Below are 19,376 nucleotides of genomic sequence, written 5' to 3'. Positions count from 1 at the left end.
CCAGTAATGTTCCTAGCCAAACTCATTTCTCAATGGAAGAGCAGAGAGACCGCACTTCCAACCACTGCAGATGTGGTAGTTGTGGAACATCCAGATGAACTTCACACTCCCTTGAGTTTGGTCTGAGTTTAGTCTTGATTCTGCCCTCTTTTGGAATGTTTCAATACTTTCTTTCTTTCTTTCTTTCTTTGGAACACTGCACATTAATGCACATTATACATACAGGAAAGTGAAATGAATCAGCTGATCATTATCTCATGTAAACATGCCGGATTTAGCTAGAAGCTCATTTCCATCCGTATCATGTTTTGAGGGGCCTACTGTATGCCCCTCCTATGCCCAGCTTTTCGTACATGAAAAGTGAAGACGCAAATTGTGATTGGCCGGAGTGACATTTGTGATGATTTGATTAGTTGAGCACTGAATGTGATGTATATGATGTATGATGATAAGCACTTCACACCGGTGAATTATTGTATTAATAATATATATAAAGATCACCTCATAGCCAAACCTGTTTGCCTGTTTGGCAAGGAGGGGCAGTGTTGGGCAATATTACTTAGGAGAGTGTTACGTATTACTTATTACTCCTTAGAAAAAGTATTACATTACTTATTACTTGGAATCAAGACTAATACATTACATATTATGTATAATATTACATATTACTTTTGCGCGCCCCCCCCCCCCCCCCCACCCGCAAAAAAGAGATGTACAACAACACAATATGTTTGATCAGCTTCTTTTACAACTGAATCCAATTGTTTTGAATAATATAATATTTAGAAGAAGAGTCACCAATCAGCTTTATAAAATAAAGCAGCAATCTCTCAGTCTAGACCTTTTAAATTAAATGTTTTCAAGTCAACAGCCAACAAAACAAAAACAAAAAAGTCATATGTAATATGCTATTTCTTACAAAGTAAATAGGTATAATATTACTGTTTTGGCAGATTAATACCTTACTCGTTACTGGGAAAAGTAATAATATTACAGTAATATATTACTAGTAACTGTAACTGCCCAACACTGAAGAGGGTTAGTATAATGCAACACTGCTTCACTAGTTGTTCACTAGTGCATATGTTTAGAGCTAATTGTTCAGATGCAACTATCATCTCAATGGTACCTTTGAAACGTGGCTGTAAAATAGATAGATCATGCAAGGTTTCTGAATTGGTTCTGACTCCCCAGTCCCCACTATCTATAGTCACTAGATGATTCATTATGGCAGAGTATATTAATACACTAGATTCTAGTGTATTAATATATCCTACTCTGAAATAATTAACCATATTCTGGGTCAAACGTTTGGTTTTGGTTTTGGGGAGATTTGGTTTAGAGGGCAAAAATGCACCTCGTGGAGCCCAACAGAGTACATACCACATAATAGGCACATAATAGACACATGCCTGACAGCATGTCGTGGGTTCGAGTCCCAATCCCGGCGACCTTTGCTGCATGTCATTCCCAGTCTCTCTCTCTCTACCCTGTCTCATGTCTATCTCCACTATGTCCTATCAATAAAGGCAGAAAAGTCCCGAAAATATCGTTCTAAAAAATGTATGAAAAAAACATGCTGATCCATCTTTAGGTTGAAATTGGGAGCATATGATCTGTGATGATACACTTAACATTGCTGCAAGGATTAGATTTGGTCTGTAACATCAATTTGTTTTTTGTTTTTTTCGATCAGTACTGCACTCCACCGCGAATCTCCCGAACCCTGTCGATGGGAAGAAACCTCGCAGCTATTGCACACGAGGTAAGCTTCGCTTCCATGTATGGTCTTTGATAGAATTATGTGGGATTTACAGGATAGTGTGGGATTTATGTCTGTATGTGTTTATATATAGTAGTTAATCATTTGTGTGTGTCTCTCTCTCTCTCTCTCTCTCTCTCTCTCTCTCTCTCTCTCTCCCCCACGCCTCCATCTCTGTCCTCTGTTGTCTCAGAGGCGACATATAGAGATGATCCACTTGCTGAATGAAGGCGAGGGCCTTGGTTTCGGTATCATCGGGGGGAAGAGCACAGGGGTGATGGTCAAGACCATCCTCCCAGGAGGAGTGGCGGGGCGGGTACGTTCACCATAATCAACCCATACACATTCACACGTACCAAACACCAATCAAGCAAATGTTTGGTCGTTCTTTTTTTCTTTTTTTTGGCCAACACAATGCTTTTCCAATGTGAGTCACATGGTTTGATCAAACATTTGTGTTTGATGAGGGGGAGGGGCAGAACACCACCAGCAATCAGCAATCAAACACAAATGTTTGATCAAACCATGAGACTCCCATTGGTAAAGCATTGTGGTGGCCCTAAAAAACGACCAGACAACGAATGAATGAATGACGAGCAACATATTAATGTCCCTTCTTTCTCTTAAGCCCAAACCACACCAAAGGGTTGAGACGGGACGAGGACTCCCTACTGGTGTGGTTTGGGCTTTAGATGAATTTGACCGAAAACATATTTCTTTGAACGGGTTGTTTATGTTCACACAGAATGCAAACATCATTTATAATTGGAACACGGTTGATTTTCTTTTGTAGCTTCTGCATGGCATCAACTATATGAATAGTTTTATGCAGAGAAAGTAGTAGTTTCACGTTGTTTATTCAGCCCCCGGTTGTGTGATGGCCTTTAGGCTGTATTAAGTTATTCAATTGTCATAAAGAATGTACAGTAAAGGTGATCTTAAAGCCATTGAAATGAAAGGAGCAACATTGAGATGTACGTTGTGTGGATAATGCTGTGGTGGTGTGGCACCACAGGACAAGCGTCTTCGCAGTGGAGACCATATCCTGCAGATCGGAGACACTGACCTCGAGGGCATGAACAGCGAACAGGTGGCCCAGGTAAGGAGGATCCAATTATGTACAGCGGTACTGTGTAGAATGATGGTGGGGCAGGGTATATACGCTCGCTGTGCTACATAGTTCACTGGCAGAGCTCAGTTACTTATTTTGCCAGTTCACACTTGTAAAAGAGACTTTAGTCTCAATGTGTTTTTTTACTGATTAAATAAAGGTTAAATAAATAAATACAAATAGTTCTTCTGAGTATAGGAGGCATTCCTAGTCACTGTATAGCAGTGGTTCCCAAACCTTTCAGGTCGAGACCCAAAAAAGGAAGTAGTTTTCCCGGCACCCAAACTAGTGAAAATAGCAGATCTACAAGATCACAACGTGCCGCTTCGCGCCACATTGTGACCATTCCTTTAAAATCATTCCTTTTTTATTATTATTATTTTATTTTATTTTTTTAATTGTGAAAACAGTCGATCTACAAGCTTGTAGATATGCTGTTTTCACCCTTTTGTCCGATGAAGAAGTAGGGCGTTAATTAAAAGAAAACAAAAAACTAAAACTGCCTGACCGCAACGATATCATCCTATGCTGTGGGTTTCCATGGCAGCCATCTCTCTCTAATGGGCTCCAGTTCCACTGCCATTCACACTCGTTTCTTTCTTTCCACACGTGAATACCTGTCCCAGGTTCTGCGAAACGCTGGCAGCAACGTACAGCTGCTTATTGCCAGGGATGTGGTGAAGGACGGCCATCTTTCTTCATCCATTCTGAGCAAGGACAGCAAGGTGCATGGTCTCAAAACAACAAATCAACACGTGCGTGCCTGCGTGCCTGCGTGCTTGCGTGCGTGCGTGCGTGTGTGCGTGTGAGAAAGATAGAGAGAGCCCTACCATAACAGCAGATTGATACCATGTTGGTCTCTATGTTAATTAGATCTCTATGTTAATTGTGTAATACTGGATGATGTATGTACGTTATTCTACACATTCAGCTCAGTGACTCATCATCAGAGGACGACTATGAGTTCAGTGTGCAGTTGACTAAAAACTCCCTGGGACTTGGATTCACCATCACCAACTACATCAGGGATCTGAACTCAGGTAATAATGTGTGTAATGGCAAAAAATAATCTTCCAAATATGAAGGATTGATTGAAGTTTTATTGAAAGATCATGATCAAAACAGAACAGACTGGTGTGCTAGAGTCCAGAGGTTCTCAATGTTTTTGGCTGGGCACCCCCAGAAATGCTTTGGCCAAGACTCTCTTTCATGCCAACTGCCATCAGACTGTACAATGCTGATGCATAAGAACTGTCTCTCCCAATGTGGTTTTGTCCACCTGAGTCTGTTGTTTTTCTGTTTGTCCAGTAGCTTTAGTTTTATTTATGTGTGTCACATTATGCTGCTGCAACGTCTCAATTTCCCCTCTGGGATTAATAAAGTATATCTCATCTCAGGAGCAATGGCCCCCCTGGGCTCCAGCCTCCAGCAGTAAAAGGCTTGCGGGACATTGGTGTTGGGGGGGGGTGCTGGCGGAAACTCTGGAGGGAGACACTAGTCTCTCTCTGGTGTGATGGCACCTATAAATAAAGAATGAAGTTGATTCCTGGCATCGCAGTCCTGCTTCTTCCTGATCTGTTGAATTACTTATAGTAACATCAAAAACTTCCATTATAGGCGGGGGCCCGGGGGTTGTGTTGTGTTTATTTTGGTTTATATGTTGGTTCTGTGCAAGCTGAACCAACGTGCATGTTGTCTTCCTCAGACTATAGTGCTGGTGTGATGGTGAAGAGCATGGTGAAAGGCAGTGCTGTCGATCAGGACGGACACATCCATATCGGAGACGTCATACTGGCTGTGAGTTCTATTTATTTTATTTGACAGGGACAATGGTCATTAATCAACACGACAGTTTTCACATCTAATTTGTAAATGGACCAGAGTTAGCCAGAAGTTAATTTCCATCTGTAATCCCTGAGCAGGCTTTGTTTAAGGCCGTGGTCCTGCCTATACTGTACGGGTTTGTTTATGGCTATGTCTGAGGTCCTCCCATGCTACTATACAGAAGTAGTTCACAAAGAGATTATCGGCTGCGATCCATATCTTTCACATGCTTCATGACTTTCACTGTGACTTTCCCTTGGCCATGGCATTTCCTGCTCATGCAGATTGTTCATGCGGCGTTCGTTTTATGCACCGTTGTATGTGGCGTCTACTTTTGAGGGGACAGATACAGAGTACAAACATACACAGAGAACCCTGCTCTAACAAAAACGTTATCTCCTCTCTGGAGGAAAGTACCTGGTTAGTTGACTTGGCTTTGAAATGTGCTCTCTGCTAAATCGATTTTAATATCCCACAAATGTGCACGGGTTGCAACTTTTACTAGTTTCATCCAAACCAATTAGAGTTTTTTTTTAGCTGATGAAGGAGAAATACCGTGGCTATTTTCTCCTTCCTCCTCCTTTCTGTCTCCTTGTTCAGCTGCTTAGTTCCTTCTTTATTCTTTGAAATAATATATTTTATTTCATTACAACTGATCCCTCCCTTGTTTCCCCTCATCTCTCCCTTCCTTCCTTCCTTCCTTCCTTCCTTCCTTCCTTCCTTCCTTCCTTCCTTCCTTCCTTCCTTCCTTCCTTCCTTCCTTCCTTCCTTCCTTCCTTCCTCCTCAACCTCTCCACATCATGTCTCCTCTCCCCCCCCTCCTCCTCCTCCTCCTCCTCCTCCCCCTCATCCCCTCTACATGTCTCTCTAAGCTCTCTTGTTATACTGTTCAAGGTTGAAGAATTCACGGTTAAAAGAATGAACAGTTCACCAGCTTATTGTTCTTTTCCCTGACCTGTTCATTTCTATGCCTGATGATGGTCTGGGGAAATAAGCTGTTTAGCAATCTACTGCCCAGTGGCTCTGAGGCTATACGAAGCCACTTGCCCCTTGGTTACTTTGTGGCACAATGAATTGTAAATTATTTGAAGCTGATGAATTGAAAATGGAGGACCCCAATGGAAACGAGCCTCAGTGCTTTCTTGGGTTTTTTAATCCTCTTAGCAGACCTTGTATTGAACTGTACATTCATGTGCTTATTCTCCAAACTGTTAATACAAATTTCAATCAATCAACCACAAACACACCACGTTGCATTCCATCGCGGCGTGTTGTGAGCAGGTAGATCTGCTATTTTCAGAATTGTCAACATTTCTTTGAAAAGTTTTGCCTAAATGGGGACGCCCATGCTTACCCCTCATGCCCCCACTGCTCTTCATCCATGCAGGTGGACGGGGTGAGCCTGCAGGGCTGCAGCGAGCAGCGGGCCATGGAGGTGCTGAGCAGGACTGAGTCCTCAGTGAGGCTGAGGCTGCTGCGGAGGGCCTGCAATCTGAGGCACGCCCTGCCCCCGGCCCCGCCCCTGCAGCACTTCAGACACTCGTACAGCCTGCCTGAGGGCGCCCCCTACAGGGCGGGCCTTAACAACACCCAGGAGACAGGTATATATTACTGTCAGTGTGTGTGGGGCAGTGGTTTCCAAAAGAAGTATGGAGGGGAGTGTCGTAACCTGGCATGGCCATGCAGACTATACTGATAATAGTCTGAAACTTGGGTGGAAGATCTATTTCCAGGGGGCGGTTACAAAGAGATTCTAACACCACAGCAAAAAAGTATCACTTTGAATAGTGGGCTCTTATTGGTCACCCACAACTCTGGGGTTAGCGGAATGTGAGTGAGGAGTGTCAGACCAATCTTCACAGGGATTTATTTTCCTGTGGCATACATGTATGCGTCTGGTGTGGCAGTGCAGGCAGTTGTTGGACAGTTTTATTTTTTTGCAATCAAATGTGTGTGCGTGCGAGCATACGTGCTGTACATTTGTGCCTGCCCATGTCAAAACATGCCTTTTCCCATCACCCAGGACAGGGACTCCGCTCTCTGCGTGAAATCGCCCGACTAGCAGAGTACGCCAGCAGACGACCGTGGCACCACTCCAGCAACGGTAACCCTTCTTGCACTTTCACTGCACTGCAGTCAGATCTCCAGAGACTGACTCTTTTTATTGGCTCATTTGGCTCAGAGCAGCGCAGTAATGCCTTATTTCTACCAGGTTGCGCGCCGAAAGCAAGCTGATCTAGAAATGTACAGTAGGCCTGTCACAATTATTAGATAATCGTTTGTAATCGTATATATTTGAGATAATCGCAATTATTTTGGCATAATCGTCATAATCGTTTCCATGTTGAAAAATGTTCATACATTAAAAAAATCTGAAATATCAGATCTACAAGCTTACAACGTGGCACTTTGTGGCGTGTTGTAAGCTGGTAGATCAGCTATTTCCGCTCATTATTTCCCTTTTTTGTAAGTATCAAAATAATGAATATGTAATTTCTTTGTATATTTCAGTTATTTGTCATAACTGCCCACTGCATTTTTTGATTAACAGGCAAACAGAAATGTATTGTTTATTTATACAGTATGTTCCAATGTTCAATGCCAAAAACACAATTAAATAGTTAATCGCAACTTACATTTCTAATCGTGACAGCCCTACATATATCTAATCTCATCTAAGCTCAACAGCGGGTCGGAAGTCGACGCTGTGAGCTTGTAGATCGGCTCATTTCCGACGCGCGGCCAATCAGCCTTAATGTGGCAGTCAAGCATGCTACTTGACGGGGGAGTCTATTTATAGCCCTGAACAGTGGTGTGTTTATGCAGCTCATTGCAGATGATCGGTCTCTCACCACGCCTGCATGCATGGCTTTATTTAGATAAGGATGTTTGGCTCTGATTAGAGAGCACTTCATAATGAGCCCCGATGGCAGGCAGCGAGACATCTTAGATGTGTGAGAAAGGCATCGCAGCTGGGTTCTCACAAACCTAAGATGAGTTCTTATATTTTGTGTCTGTGTGTATTCAGGCCCTGGTTTTGCCAGGAGGAGATCATAGTGGTGTCTTCCCAGCTGAGGCTTTATTTTCATTTGGGAGTTATTTGTTATGAATTGGCGTGTTGAGCGTGTGTGCGCATGCGTGCGTGCTATCCCCATGGAGATAAAACATCCTCTCAAAGATATTACACCAGACAAGTGTGCCTTATGGGGAAAGAAGTAAAGGTGTTTGCACGCTGGTGCCTTTTTTCGGCTGGTTGGTCAAGCAGATAATTGTGTAATTGTTATATAACTTATCTAACTGTTTAAAGGTACTTTCAGACGGGCATCATTTAACGCAGAAGTTGTCGCCTGGATCAAGCGTAAAAATAATAATAATCTAAACGGAATCCAGGTTCTTAATTTCACGGTGCCGCGCCCATGTAAATACACTTGCGTTGTCGCTCCTCGACTTCTCTGCGCGTACAGACAAAAATTGCGTTAATCGCTGCCCGTTTGAAAGGATCTTCATGGGAATTTTCTCCTGCAGAATTTAACAATTAAGAAGAAAGCTAAAATAGGTCCAACATACTGTGCCTGCAAACTGCATGCAGGAATGACTTTAAGAAAACTACGCGGCCTTCTACACGCATGTAGTTTGTGTGAGTCATATGGTGAATAAAAGCTGGTTGATACTCATACTTGAAGGGTGAGTGGTACTGTAGTCGAGGCTGACTCAGACTGTGTGTGTGTGTGTGTGTGTGTGTGTGTGTGTGTGTGTGTGTGTGTGTGTGTGTGTGTGTGTGTGTGTGTGTGTGTGTGTGTGTGCACCTTACAGGAGTAAAGTTGACGCCGGCTGAGGAGGAGGACGTGAGGAAGAGGTGGCAACATGCTGTCGGGCCTCCATACCAAGTTGTTGTATGTCCCCCTCCCTGTTTAAAATGGGACATTCTGCACAATGATTACTTTTACTTTTGGTACTTTAAGTATATATTGATACCAATACTTTCCTTCGTTTACTCAAGTAAATGATGTGCTCCGGACGTTTACTTGTAACAGAGTATTTCTAAGTACAAAATGTGAGTACATGTTCCACCACTGTCCTTATGTCAACTCATAATCTCTGTCCCCCCCCCCAGGTGTGCCAGTTGGAGCGTGTCAGTGAGACAAGTGGCCTGGGCATCAGTCTGGAAGCCAGGGCTGGGCACCACTACCTGTTCTCCGTTTTGCCTGAGGGCACCGTGGGCCAGAGCGGCAAGATCTTCGCTGGAGATGAGATACTGGAGGTGATCATGTTGAGAGAGAGAGAGAGAGAGAGAGAGAGAGAGAGAGAGAGAGAGAGTCCGGCAATTAATCATTTAGCCCAGTCATTTTCAACCTTTTTGATATCAACGTCCATTATTTATGAGCCACACACCAACCACCATTTGACATTTTGTTGTCGTTGGATACGATTTTGTCCACAATTCCATGCTGTATTGATGTGGTACCATAGGAGAGACAACAGGCTGATCAAAATAACAATTATTCTACTAATTCCAATCATTCTCTAATTGTGTAGGCTTCTTGTAAATGTAGTAATGCAGTTGTTTAACAATAATTTAACCCTTACGGATCCATCTGGTTTCATTTTACAATCTCAAGAGTTAAAAGATCTAATAATGGTCTATTTGGTTACCAAGTCTCCATCATTTAGCTGGGGACCACCTGAAACCCCCGGACCACTGGTTGAAAACCACAGATTTCAATATATTTCATTGTTATCTCTGCCAGGCCAAAGGCTGGAAATTATGTTTTTTTTTACCCTGGTGTGTCTGTCTGTCAACCAGCTGTTTGATATTCCTTAACATTTCTCTATATCTGACTTCTAAAATAATTAGAGACTATTTTGTACGAATGTGTCTATAGAACGCATCTCCAACAGCACTTCCACTTCTGCCCCATAGGGTGTGCCAGAAATGTGAAAAGGTGAACTGTGTCTTGTACTATTCAGTATTTTAGCTGTGACGTGGCCGCCCCCTCCTGAGATACTTCCGGGTCCTACTTTTGTGTCGCTTTTGTGTCCCCATAGAGTTATACTGTGACGCTCCGTCGGACTAAATCTGAGACGAAAACAACCACGAAAGTTACCGCTTTCCTCGCAACAACAAAGCTGCTGCTCTCCCAAATCTGGCTGTGACAGGCCGTCTGCCCCACATGGAATACTATCGCCATTTTATTTTATTGTGTCAACTAAATCCTCATTAATGCAAACTAGATTCAACATACTCAAGCCTGCAAACATTCTAAATATGCCCCCGAAATATTTTACAGAGCAAATGCAAAGCCACCTTCAATAATAATGATAATAATAATAATAATAATAATAATAATAATAATAATAATAATAATAATAATAATAATAATAATAATAATAATAATAATAAAATAATGATAACTGCACTCTGCCGAGTGCATACTTGCTTGTTGCACACTAGTAGGCCATAAATGGCCAACTAGTGCGCAAGCAGAGCACGCAAGTACTTTTGACCGCTGTAAACTGTCACATCTCAGTATCTCTGTGAAGGAACGTTTGAAATGTATAATCATTAGGTGTAACTATTTGCTACCTAACTAATTTTTTACTGAAAAATAAATCATTGATATTTTTTTGGGTATGCAAGAAAAGCAGCAAATCTGTGCCTGGTTTGCTGGGACCAGATTACACAGATGTCCATTTTTCTTACGTCATCATTGAGAGCTAGTCATACACACCACGTACTCTGGTATACATACGTGTACATATACATATACTATATAGAGTATGTAGTTGTAATTTGATTAGCAGTATACTGTGGTTACTTGGTGCCAAAAAGTGACAGCCGTCAACCATTTTTTTGTGTATGCAAGTAATAATAGTCTTTATTGTCTCCACATCATATATTTTTGTTGTCATGGACACTTTAGATATTCAATTTACAATTAGATGCGGACAGAAGCTGGTGCCACTTGGACCCGGACGTAACGTAGCACTACAAAATTATGTCGGACTTAAATATTGAATAGAGAGAGTATGCACATGCATCACTTTCCCACCGGGACACGCCCCTCTCATCTAGACTGAGTGGCAAAACATTGAGCAGCATGGAGTGTTGGGGTTTGGAAGCAATCACTCAACGGTCCTGTGTACCACCCGTTTCTAAATTGCACATAATGCAGGAGGCCGCAGGACGTTGCGTTATTGAAAACGAGCGCTTCCAAACTCTGACATTGACATAAAAAATATCACCTACAAGGAATTTCTTGACAGAAAGTAGCTCATGACATGTCTATGGTGTTTGCAGATAGAAAGAGGATAATTCAAGCCGCCCCATGTGCCCATGAGGCATTATCTTACTAGATGCCCAAACCACCTCAACTGTCTCCTTTCTATGTAAAGGAGCAGCGGCTCTGCTCCAAGTCTCTCACGGATGACTGAGCCTCTCACCTCATCCCTAAGGGAGATGCCAGCCACCCTCCAGAGAAAACTCGTTTCAGCCAATCTTGTTCCTTTGCTCGTGACCCACATTTCACGACCATAGGTGGGAGTAGGAACAGTAGATCGAGAGCTTTGCCTTCTGGCTCAGCTCTCTTTTCATCACGATGGTGCAGCAGCAGTACACAGTCTGCTGCAATACCATTGCAATGGTACAATGCCGCGCCTGCTGCTCCGATTCTCCAGCTAATCTCACGCTTCATCTTCCCTCTCTCAATCGAGACCCCGGGATACTCGAGCTCCTTCTCTCTGGGGTAAGGGCTCACACCTTACTATGGGGTGGGCAATCCACCAGTTCCCTGCTAAAAAATGGCCTCAGGTTTACTTTGTAATTTCTCAAAATTGACGTTTGTATTACTTCCATTAGCTGGTTGCCGTGCTTTGGCAGCCTGCTCTATCTACTTTGTTATTTTTATGTCAATTTGGAAATACATTCCCCCTCTGATTTGTGTTTCCAGCCTGGCCCTGTAAAACATAATAATCAAAAGGAACAGGCCAATGGAGGAAAGGCTATGAGAAAGGATGCTGATCGTTAATGCCTTGTGTCAGTTTCTTTTCATAAGAACACACAATGCCAAAACATCTTCACATGCATCAAACACGCACGCACGGAATGCAGTCAGTGTGCTATGTATGTAATAAGTTGGTGTCATTTTTTGAGGGGCGCCGGCCCAACGTCTGGCTTTCAGAAATGACGTCATGTGGCAGTCAAATCTATGGACATTTTATGGTTTAATGTTTGCTTAACAAACAGCACCCCAAAAAGTCTTTAAATGTTTGCTTTAAATATTTTTAGCTAAGCTAAGTAAGTAGCTTTGCCGAGCCATGAGGCCCATAGGGCAGGAGCCCTGTAGCGTGAGGCAACTTGATGTACAAGTACAACCCCTGGACATGACGCTAGTATGTCGCAGGGACTTACCCTCAGACTTACCCTAGAGTCTTTGGTATGACCAGGGATTGAACCCCAAACTCCCAGTCTCAGGGCGGACACTCTAACCACAAGGCCACTGAGCTCGTATCATTCTTCATTCTTCAGACATACTCCATACCTGTACATCATAATAAAAAGGCTTCACACAAGATTTTGTATTAACATACGAACAATGAACATGCCTTTTCTAAACATTCATTGTACCCGTTCTTCATTGCCAGGTGAATGGGATCCCTCTGATTGGGGAGACACACAAGGAGGTGGTGGACATCCTGAAGGAGCTGCCAGTGTGTTTGTGCATGGTCTGCTCACGCGTCATACCGCCCGCACCTCCTGACAGCGCCCGCCAAGACGTCCCGCTCACTCTGAAAGAGCTGCTGGCTGAATTCAACGAGAAGGTGAGCGCATGGATGGGGGGGAAAAGAAAGGAAGGGAAGAAAGACTGAATTATAATGGACTGCATCATTTAAACATTGCTTACCGTGTATTACAGTTACATTTATATTCTGGGGGGAGCCAAGAATGGGGACGCCAATTGTTCCTTGAGGGGGTTCCAGGTGGTTTCATGGTTGGTAAAAATGTATCGAAACGTTGAATTAATAAACCAGTGGAGCTGAGTTATTCCTTACCAGTGTTGCAGACTATTTCTTTCTCTTGTACTGCCGTTTGTCCAGAACCTGGGCTAGAGTGGATGTGCTCTGTTACCTTTGTTAGTTTCCTAAATGCACAGGTCTGTAACTCTGAGAGTGTATACAAATGGAACCAAATGGGCCCTTACAGGTCCATTTGTAAGAGTTATGGGGGCCTGTGGACTTAATGCATATTAAACTAGGGGTCCTTGAAATGAAACAACGTTTGAGAATCACTGCTCTAGAGGGGTACTGTATAAGTGTTTACAATATCAAACAATTCAAGTGCTCTAATGCTCTTCTATTGTGAACTAATATCCTTCCCTGTGGCCTTGCTTTGTCCCAGTTGGACCGGGGCTGTGTTATTCCCTGCCCTACGGCGGAGGACATCACCAAGCGCGGCGTGGCGCTGGCCTCCATGTCACCCCCTCTGGCCATGTGGGAGAGAGAGACCCAGGAGGTAGAGCTGGAGAAAGGCGAGTCCGGACTGGGCTTCAGTATCCTAGACTACCAGGTCAGCAGTGTTGATTTTGTCAGTATTAGACATCCACTGGTAGCATTAACATTAGAGCACTGGTTCACAAACAGTTAAAAATCACCATTTTCTCACAATTTTCACGATTTTCCTACATTTAAATGTGAAGTAAGGGGCGCTCTTATCATTATTCATCATCATAAATCATCACATTCCGTGCTCAGTCAATCAAATCATCATGTGTATCATGTGATACACATATACACACACAAAACTGGGCATAGGAGGAGCTAGCGACTTTAAAATAAATAAATAAATAAAACAAATTAATTCATTTATTCATAAGTTTGGGTCCCGGACAAACGTCTAGTCTCTCCTTTGGGTCACAACCTGAAAGGTTTGGGAAGCACTGCTTTAGAGTGTGCATGATAAATATGTGTGCCCAGACTCTGGGACTGTTCTCTCAGGTAACAACCCAGTCTAGAGGATGTATATTTTATTACACATGTAGGACCCATGCCAAGGGATTGACCACTTTCCACCTGCTGGCCCTTATTTTGGGCCTGTTATTAATTCATGTTTTGAAATAGATAATTAACAAATTCATCTAAATTTTCTTCTTCTTTAAGAAATAAATAAATGTAAGTTATCCCAATGCATTGTCTAATAATTGTAAATTACTCTATTCTTCTGAATATAAGACTATGTTTTTTATCCAATGGAAATATCATAAAAAAATGGGTCGTATTATAATCAGGGACTAGACTATTTGACATTCAATGTTCTTTTTCCACAAATGAGTCTTCAAAAATGTGGGTCGTCTTATAATCAGAGTTGTCTTATATTCGGCACAATACGGGCATACGCAACAAATGCTGTACTGTGTCTTTCTCTTAATTTCTCTATTGTTCACAATGTGTGTTCATCTTACCGAACTGTAGGATCCGGAGGATGCCAGTAAGACGGTTCTGGTCATCCGGTCGTTAGTTCCCGGGGGCGTGGCAGCCCGTGACGGCCGCCTGCTGCCTGGTGACCGGCTGGCGTCCGTTAATGACACCCACCTGGAGGGCTCCAGCTTGGACTACGCCGTACACGTCTTAAAATCCACCTGCTACGGCCCTGTCCGCATCGCCGTGGCCAAACCTCTGCCGGTATGTGTGATGTGTCATGATTTACATAATATGATAGCCCATTATAAGACCCGAGAACAGATTCTACAAAATGTCTTCTAAATCCTGACGGTTTTCTGAAAGACCTATGTTTTTAAGTCAGTGGTACTCAAACTATTTCATGTCACAGACCACCACAATGATTATGTATTTGGCCGCCGACCCCCATCTGAAAATATGTTGTTCCAGGGACCCCCCCAGTAGAAGATATGAGTTAAAAATGTTCATTGTGAAATAACATATATTCAAAGATTAGCACACGCTTTCATGATTTAAAAATATATTGCAGATCTACAAGCTCGTAGCGCGGCACTCGGTGCCCTGCTATGAGCTTGTGGATCTGCTATTTTATATAACATATAGTATAAAATAATGGTTAATGACATAGTCAAATGTGGAAAACGAGTGGTATTCCCCTTTAATAGCGTCCCCGGTTTGGGACGAACAGTTGCGATCTACAAGCTCACAATGCATGGCAACGCAGCAACATGTTGTGAGTTAATTTTGTAGATTGGCTATTTTCAGCAAAGAGATTGTGTGTGGAGGGGAAAAAAGAGGGGGCCTGACGTACAAGGTTAAAGTGGTTCAAATGCATAGTGTATATTGTATTTCTTTCCTGCCTTTGGGTCCTTTTTATTATATTCTCAGAGATAACACTGAGGATTTCACTGTGCACATGCCAATTGGCCTTTTGGAATGAATGTGAAACGTGAAATGTGATATTTCACGCTTATGAAACTCACAAAAAAGCCATTTCCGTCCACAGAAATACCACATCATTATTACTTCCTAGCAGTTTGTCTGTTGAATAGGTTGTTTTCTTCTTCCTTGTGTTGTGGACTGTGGCCTAGTAACGAGGCACACAGCATCTAGTTTCAGGGCGCCTGCATTTTTAATGCTGCTGAGAGGTGAACACAATGCTAGACCACACTACAGGAGGAGAGAGAACAGGAGAGGACTAGAGGGTGTCTAATTCACATTCCACCGTTGGAAGAAGCCAATTTTTTGGAACCACACAGACATTACTTTCTGTCTCCTTTGGTAATTATTTGGTTGTAAAGTTGTAACCTTGAAACTCTTGGATGCCTCTATGCACAGCTGGAGCCTTGTGGAGACGTGATTCCTATCTCTGAGAGGAACGCGTGGGCTTCCTGCGATGGCAATGACGGACACGTTCAAGTTAGCCTGCTAGCCGAGGCAGGCGAGGCTAGAGCAAACACCACCGCCTCCAACTCTGACCATAACACCATCACTCAGCAGAGCGACCCTATAACGGTATGTAGCACATCGTTGCATGTACTGCATATCTATGGCAGAAACTATCTTTGTATTGTTACATTGTTGGATGGTTTTGTACTTACAATGGTGTTGAGTGGCGCTTCTATTTTCTTTTTTTCTTCTATTTCTGAAAGTTTTTGAAATTTGTGGCCTATGATGACAAAATAGGGTAATCAAGTTAAAAGTATAGTTAAAAGGACATCTCATGTCTCAGGTCTTGGCAACATGTTGAATGTAAGCCAAAGCTACAGTATTGCTTTAGTGGTTCATGAAGGGGTGGCGGTGGCTCAGGGAAGGCCAGATAGGAACCGCAATGTTGCCAGTTCGAACCCGGGCTCCCCCAGAGTTGGTCTCGAAGTGTCCTTGAGCAAGACACTGACTGAACTCCTAATTGCTCCCGATGTGCAGGTTGGTGCCTTGCATGGTTTCCTCTGTCATCGGGGTGAATGTAATGCACAATCTATGTAAAGCGCCTTGGATAAAGGTGCTATATAAATGCACCATTTACCATTTAGAAAGAAAGAAAGAAAGAAAGACAGACAGACAGACAATTGCTATTCTCATTCAAGTAAACATTGCTTCATGAAGCACTGGCTTCTGCACATTATGCCGTTATGTGTCGTCGGGCAATATTATTATCATGGAAATGAGCATTGACTTTGTGTATGCAAGTCAGAGTGCTGATTCATTATACTGCAGGCTTACAGTGGCAGCGGTTTTAAATGATCCAATATTCTTAATCTCACACTGTCCATATGATGACAGTGTCACAATGCTCATTGCCATGCTGTTCTATGGTGGAGATTTTTTAGCCTCGCTAAGGAGATTACCAAGAGGATTGGCTTTCTATATCCTCTCACGTTGTGCGGCGTGCTTAGGGCATACTGTTTCAGTATCACTGTGTCGGGTGCAGAGTCCCGGAGAAAGTGCTCTGTGTCATTGACTTGTTCCTCCATTGTGACTCCAGTCACTGCTACTGAGGCGGTCTTTTGTTCATGCCATTCGCTTAATTGTGAACAATTACCTGCTGATTAAACTGCTTTGTACAGAGTCTCCTGGAGATATCTATCTACATGATGCCACAAGCACACACCCACGCACGCACGGTCGCACCCACGCACGCACGCACATGCACGCACACACACGCATGCATGCACGCACACAGCTACTCATACCCGCACAGTACAGTATTTTTTCTCACTCGATGGAGACAGGCCTGTTTGGAAGGCAGCCTCAGAACCTCTGTGCTGCTTGTAGTTTGTGTACTGTCGGTTCAAAGAGGATCTCCTCAATGCCCTCGACGGTATGTTTTTCTGCAATGCCTCACGAAACCAAAATACACTCCAGTCTACTCTACAGTATGTCTGTGGATGGTTCGTGCCAATGTTATACTGCTGTCTGATAAATGAACCACAGGTCGTTTTAAGCTCACAAAGTGTTGTGAGCTTGTATATTGGTTATTTTTTGGAGAGGAGTTTTGGTGTAGAGGAGGAAAGGTGCATAACAAGTATAGAGCCCTGGGGGATCCCGGGCAACAAAGTAAATAACTAATGATTGATCTGAATTCTGAACCCTCCTGGTGTATACTGGATTAGTTTGATCCTGAATGTTGAATGGTACCAGCTCTAGCTGCAACCTGGATGAAGACTACGACTCGGCACCCATTGCATTTCACACTTAAAGTCTCTCAGTCTCTTGGTGTACTTGACCTTTTAAGTCGCTTGCACACTGCTGTTTTTTGGCGACTTTCTTTCCCGAAAAACGCGTCCACTTCCACTTCCCCTCTATCTGTGACTGTGAGCAACTCCTCATACAAATAAACAACCCCTCTCTCATGCACGCCTGCTCAATTTCAGCAATTGTTTGGGTAAATGTAAAAAAGAAAATCGATCTCAATGGAAATATTGCTGGTTTAGCGGGACTGAACGATAACATTGCGGGATGGTGAGGGGCTAACATTTTTTGTTGTGGGCGGCGGACAGACGGTCACTGCGGGTGGTCAAAAATGAAATAATTGCGGGCGAGCGGGTGGGAGTGGTCAGAAATCCAACAGGAGCTGGCGGGAGTGGGATTAATAAAACACTCCTGCGCAGTGCTCCACTTCAAAGACATATTCTTTCCTTGCAATCAACTATCATGATAGACAGATCATACTTCACCAAGGTCATTTTGACAGTGCACCCTTTATTGATTTCATTATCAGAACTAGACCTTTTATTTGGTTTTTTTATCTTCAGAGTACTTGTGTGACCTCCCCCCTCCAACACACACACACACACACACACACACACACCTTGCATTGTCGTACAAGAGATGCAAAGGTAGCGTACAGGTTTTCCTCAGGGGCGCTCTTATAATCATACATCATCATTCTGGCCAATCACTTGGCGTCCTCACTTTTTAAGCCCTCGGCACACACACACACATGCACACACACACATGCACACACACACACACATGTACACACGCACGCGAGCGCGCACACACACACACACACACACACAACGCTGGGCATGTGAGGGGCTAGCGCCCCTCAAAAAGGTAGACGACAGACATTCTTTTTGTCCCAGTTTTGGTCGACGAAATCTGGTCAAGTCTTCCGTTTCTCTCTTTGCAGGAAGAAGAAGAAGAAGAAGCGCCGAGTCAGCGCCGCCTCCTCCGCACCATGGAGGTCAGCGACAGGCAGCAGGCCCCGCCCCCTGTCCCCCGCACCAGCCTGGAGAGGACAATCACCGTCGTCCGGGGCAACCGTAGCCTTGGTATGTTCCCCGTCTTTCTCGTGCTGCTGGTGGCGGTGGCCATGGTGTCTTCTTGGTGTGTGTACGCCGTCGGCATGGCGACGTTATAGGCGCTGGCGGCGACCTCCCCGAAGAGGAGTTGTGAGCGAAGCCGAAGCGATGTACTTTTAATACCCGAGAGGGAGAACAAGAGGATGGATGAGTTTATTGTGCCATTGAACACAAGTCCATCCAATGCAAAGAGAGCCATAAAATACATAGATGTAGGTTGTAGGTAGTAGCATAGGTAGCACCACAGATACGAGAGAGAGAGAGAGAGAGAGAGAGAGAGAGAATGTGCATGATTAGGAGGGACCATAAAGAAAAATGAACGAGTTGTACTCAACTGTATTAATTTGCAGTACTTTGAATATGGCATTTAATATAACAATCTGATATGTGAATGGTTTGTTTATTCAGTTGACCTAGCAGTGGACCAAAGCCCAACGCCTGTTTTCGGCTTTGAGAGAAAATTATGACTTTCTGCACTTTAATCCAATCTATGCAATACATCTCCAGCTGTGCAATACACGAGGAAATAATATAATTACATTTCTGCAAAGGCACCAAGAAAGGCAGTGCGTTAATATTGCCTAATGTAAGAGTTTTAGTTGCTTCCTACCAAAGCATTTGTGAGAATTAAGGTATGGGTGTTTATGCTACTGTAGTTGTTTTTTGGTAGACTGTCATTGCATTACTGTTTACTGTTTAGTGTGAATGTGCATAAATCCTGTGGAGTATTTACCGATATTGATCTGGTAGCTGACATCATGAGCTGAAGCAGTGTAAAACATGATATATTGGGGTATTACAGTGCAGTACAGTAACCTACCATCTATTTGGTGCCACAATAATGCGCAATAATAAATATTACTGTTTGTACGAGGACTTGACAGGTGATAATTCGTGGTGGTTGATTTAAACTGTAAGG

At 43.4% G+C, this 19,376-nt stretch overlaps 1 protein-coding gene across 1 annotated transcript in view; it reads left to right on the top strand.

The window, feature by feature from the left end:
* Positions 1–19,376, top strand: part of LOC308312208 (multiple PDZ domain protein-like) — a gene marked incomplete at both ends in the record, with an annotated part of 56,123 nt that overhangs the window by 3,285 nt on the left and 33,462 nt on the right. The window contains 15 exons of the mRNA XM_080758903.1: positions 1,697–1,765; positions 1,956–2,078; positions 2,778–2,861; positions 3,500–3,598; positions 3,805–3,913; positions 4,579–4,670; positions 6,085–6,318; positions 6,735–6,801; positions 8,511–8,590; positions 8,812–8,958; positions 12,339–12,515; positions 13,093–13,260; positions 14,163–14,372; positions 15,489–15,665; positions 18,286–18,427. Of these exons, the coding sequence (XP_080615029.1) occupies positions 1,697–1,765; positions 1,956–2,078; positions 2,778–2,861; positions 3,500–3,598; positions 3,805–3,913; positions 4,579–4,670; positions 6,085–6,318; positions 6,735–6,801; positions 8,511–8,590; positions 8,812–8,958; positions 12,339–12,515; positions 13,093–13,260; positions 14,163–14,372; positions 15,489–15,665; positions 18,286–18,427 (1,978 nt within the window). The remainder of the gene's footprint in view (positions 1–1,696; positions 1,766–1,955; positions 2,079–2,777; positions 2,862–3,499; positions 3,599–3,804; positions 3,914–4,578; positions 4,671–6,084; positions 6,319–6,734; positions 6,802–8,510; positions 8,591–8,811; positions 8,959–12,338; positions 12,516–13,092; positions 13,261–14,162; positions 14,373–15,488; positions 15,666–18,285; positions 18,428–19,376) is intronic.

This window comes from Protomyctophum bolini, assembly GCF_963924005.1.
Source record: "Protomyctophum bolini genome assembly, chromosome: 3".
NCBI classification, from domain to species: domain Eukaryota; kingdom Metazoa; phylum Chordata; class Actinopteri; order Myctophiformes; family Myctophidae; genus Protomyctophum; species Protomyctophum bolini.
This window is presented reverse-complemented; position numbering and strand designations above follow the sequence as displayed.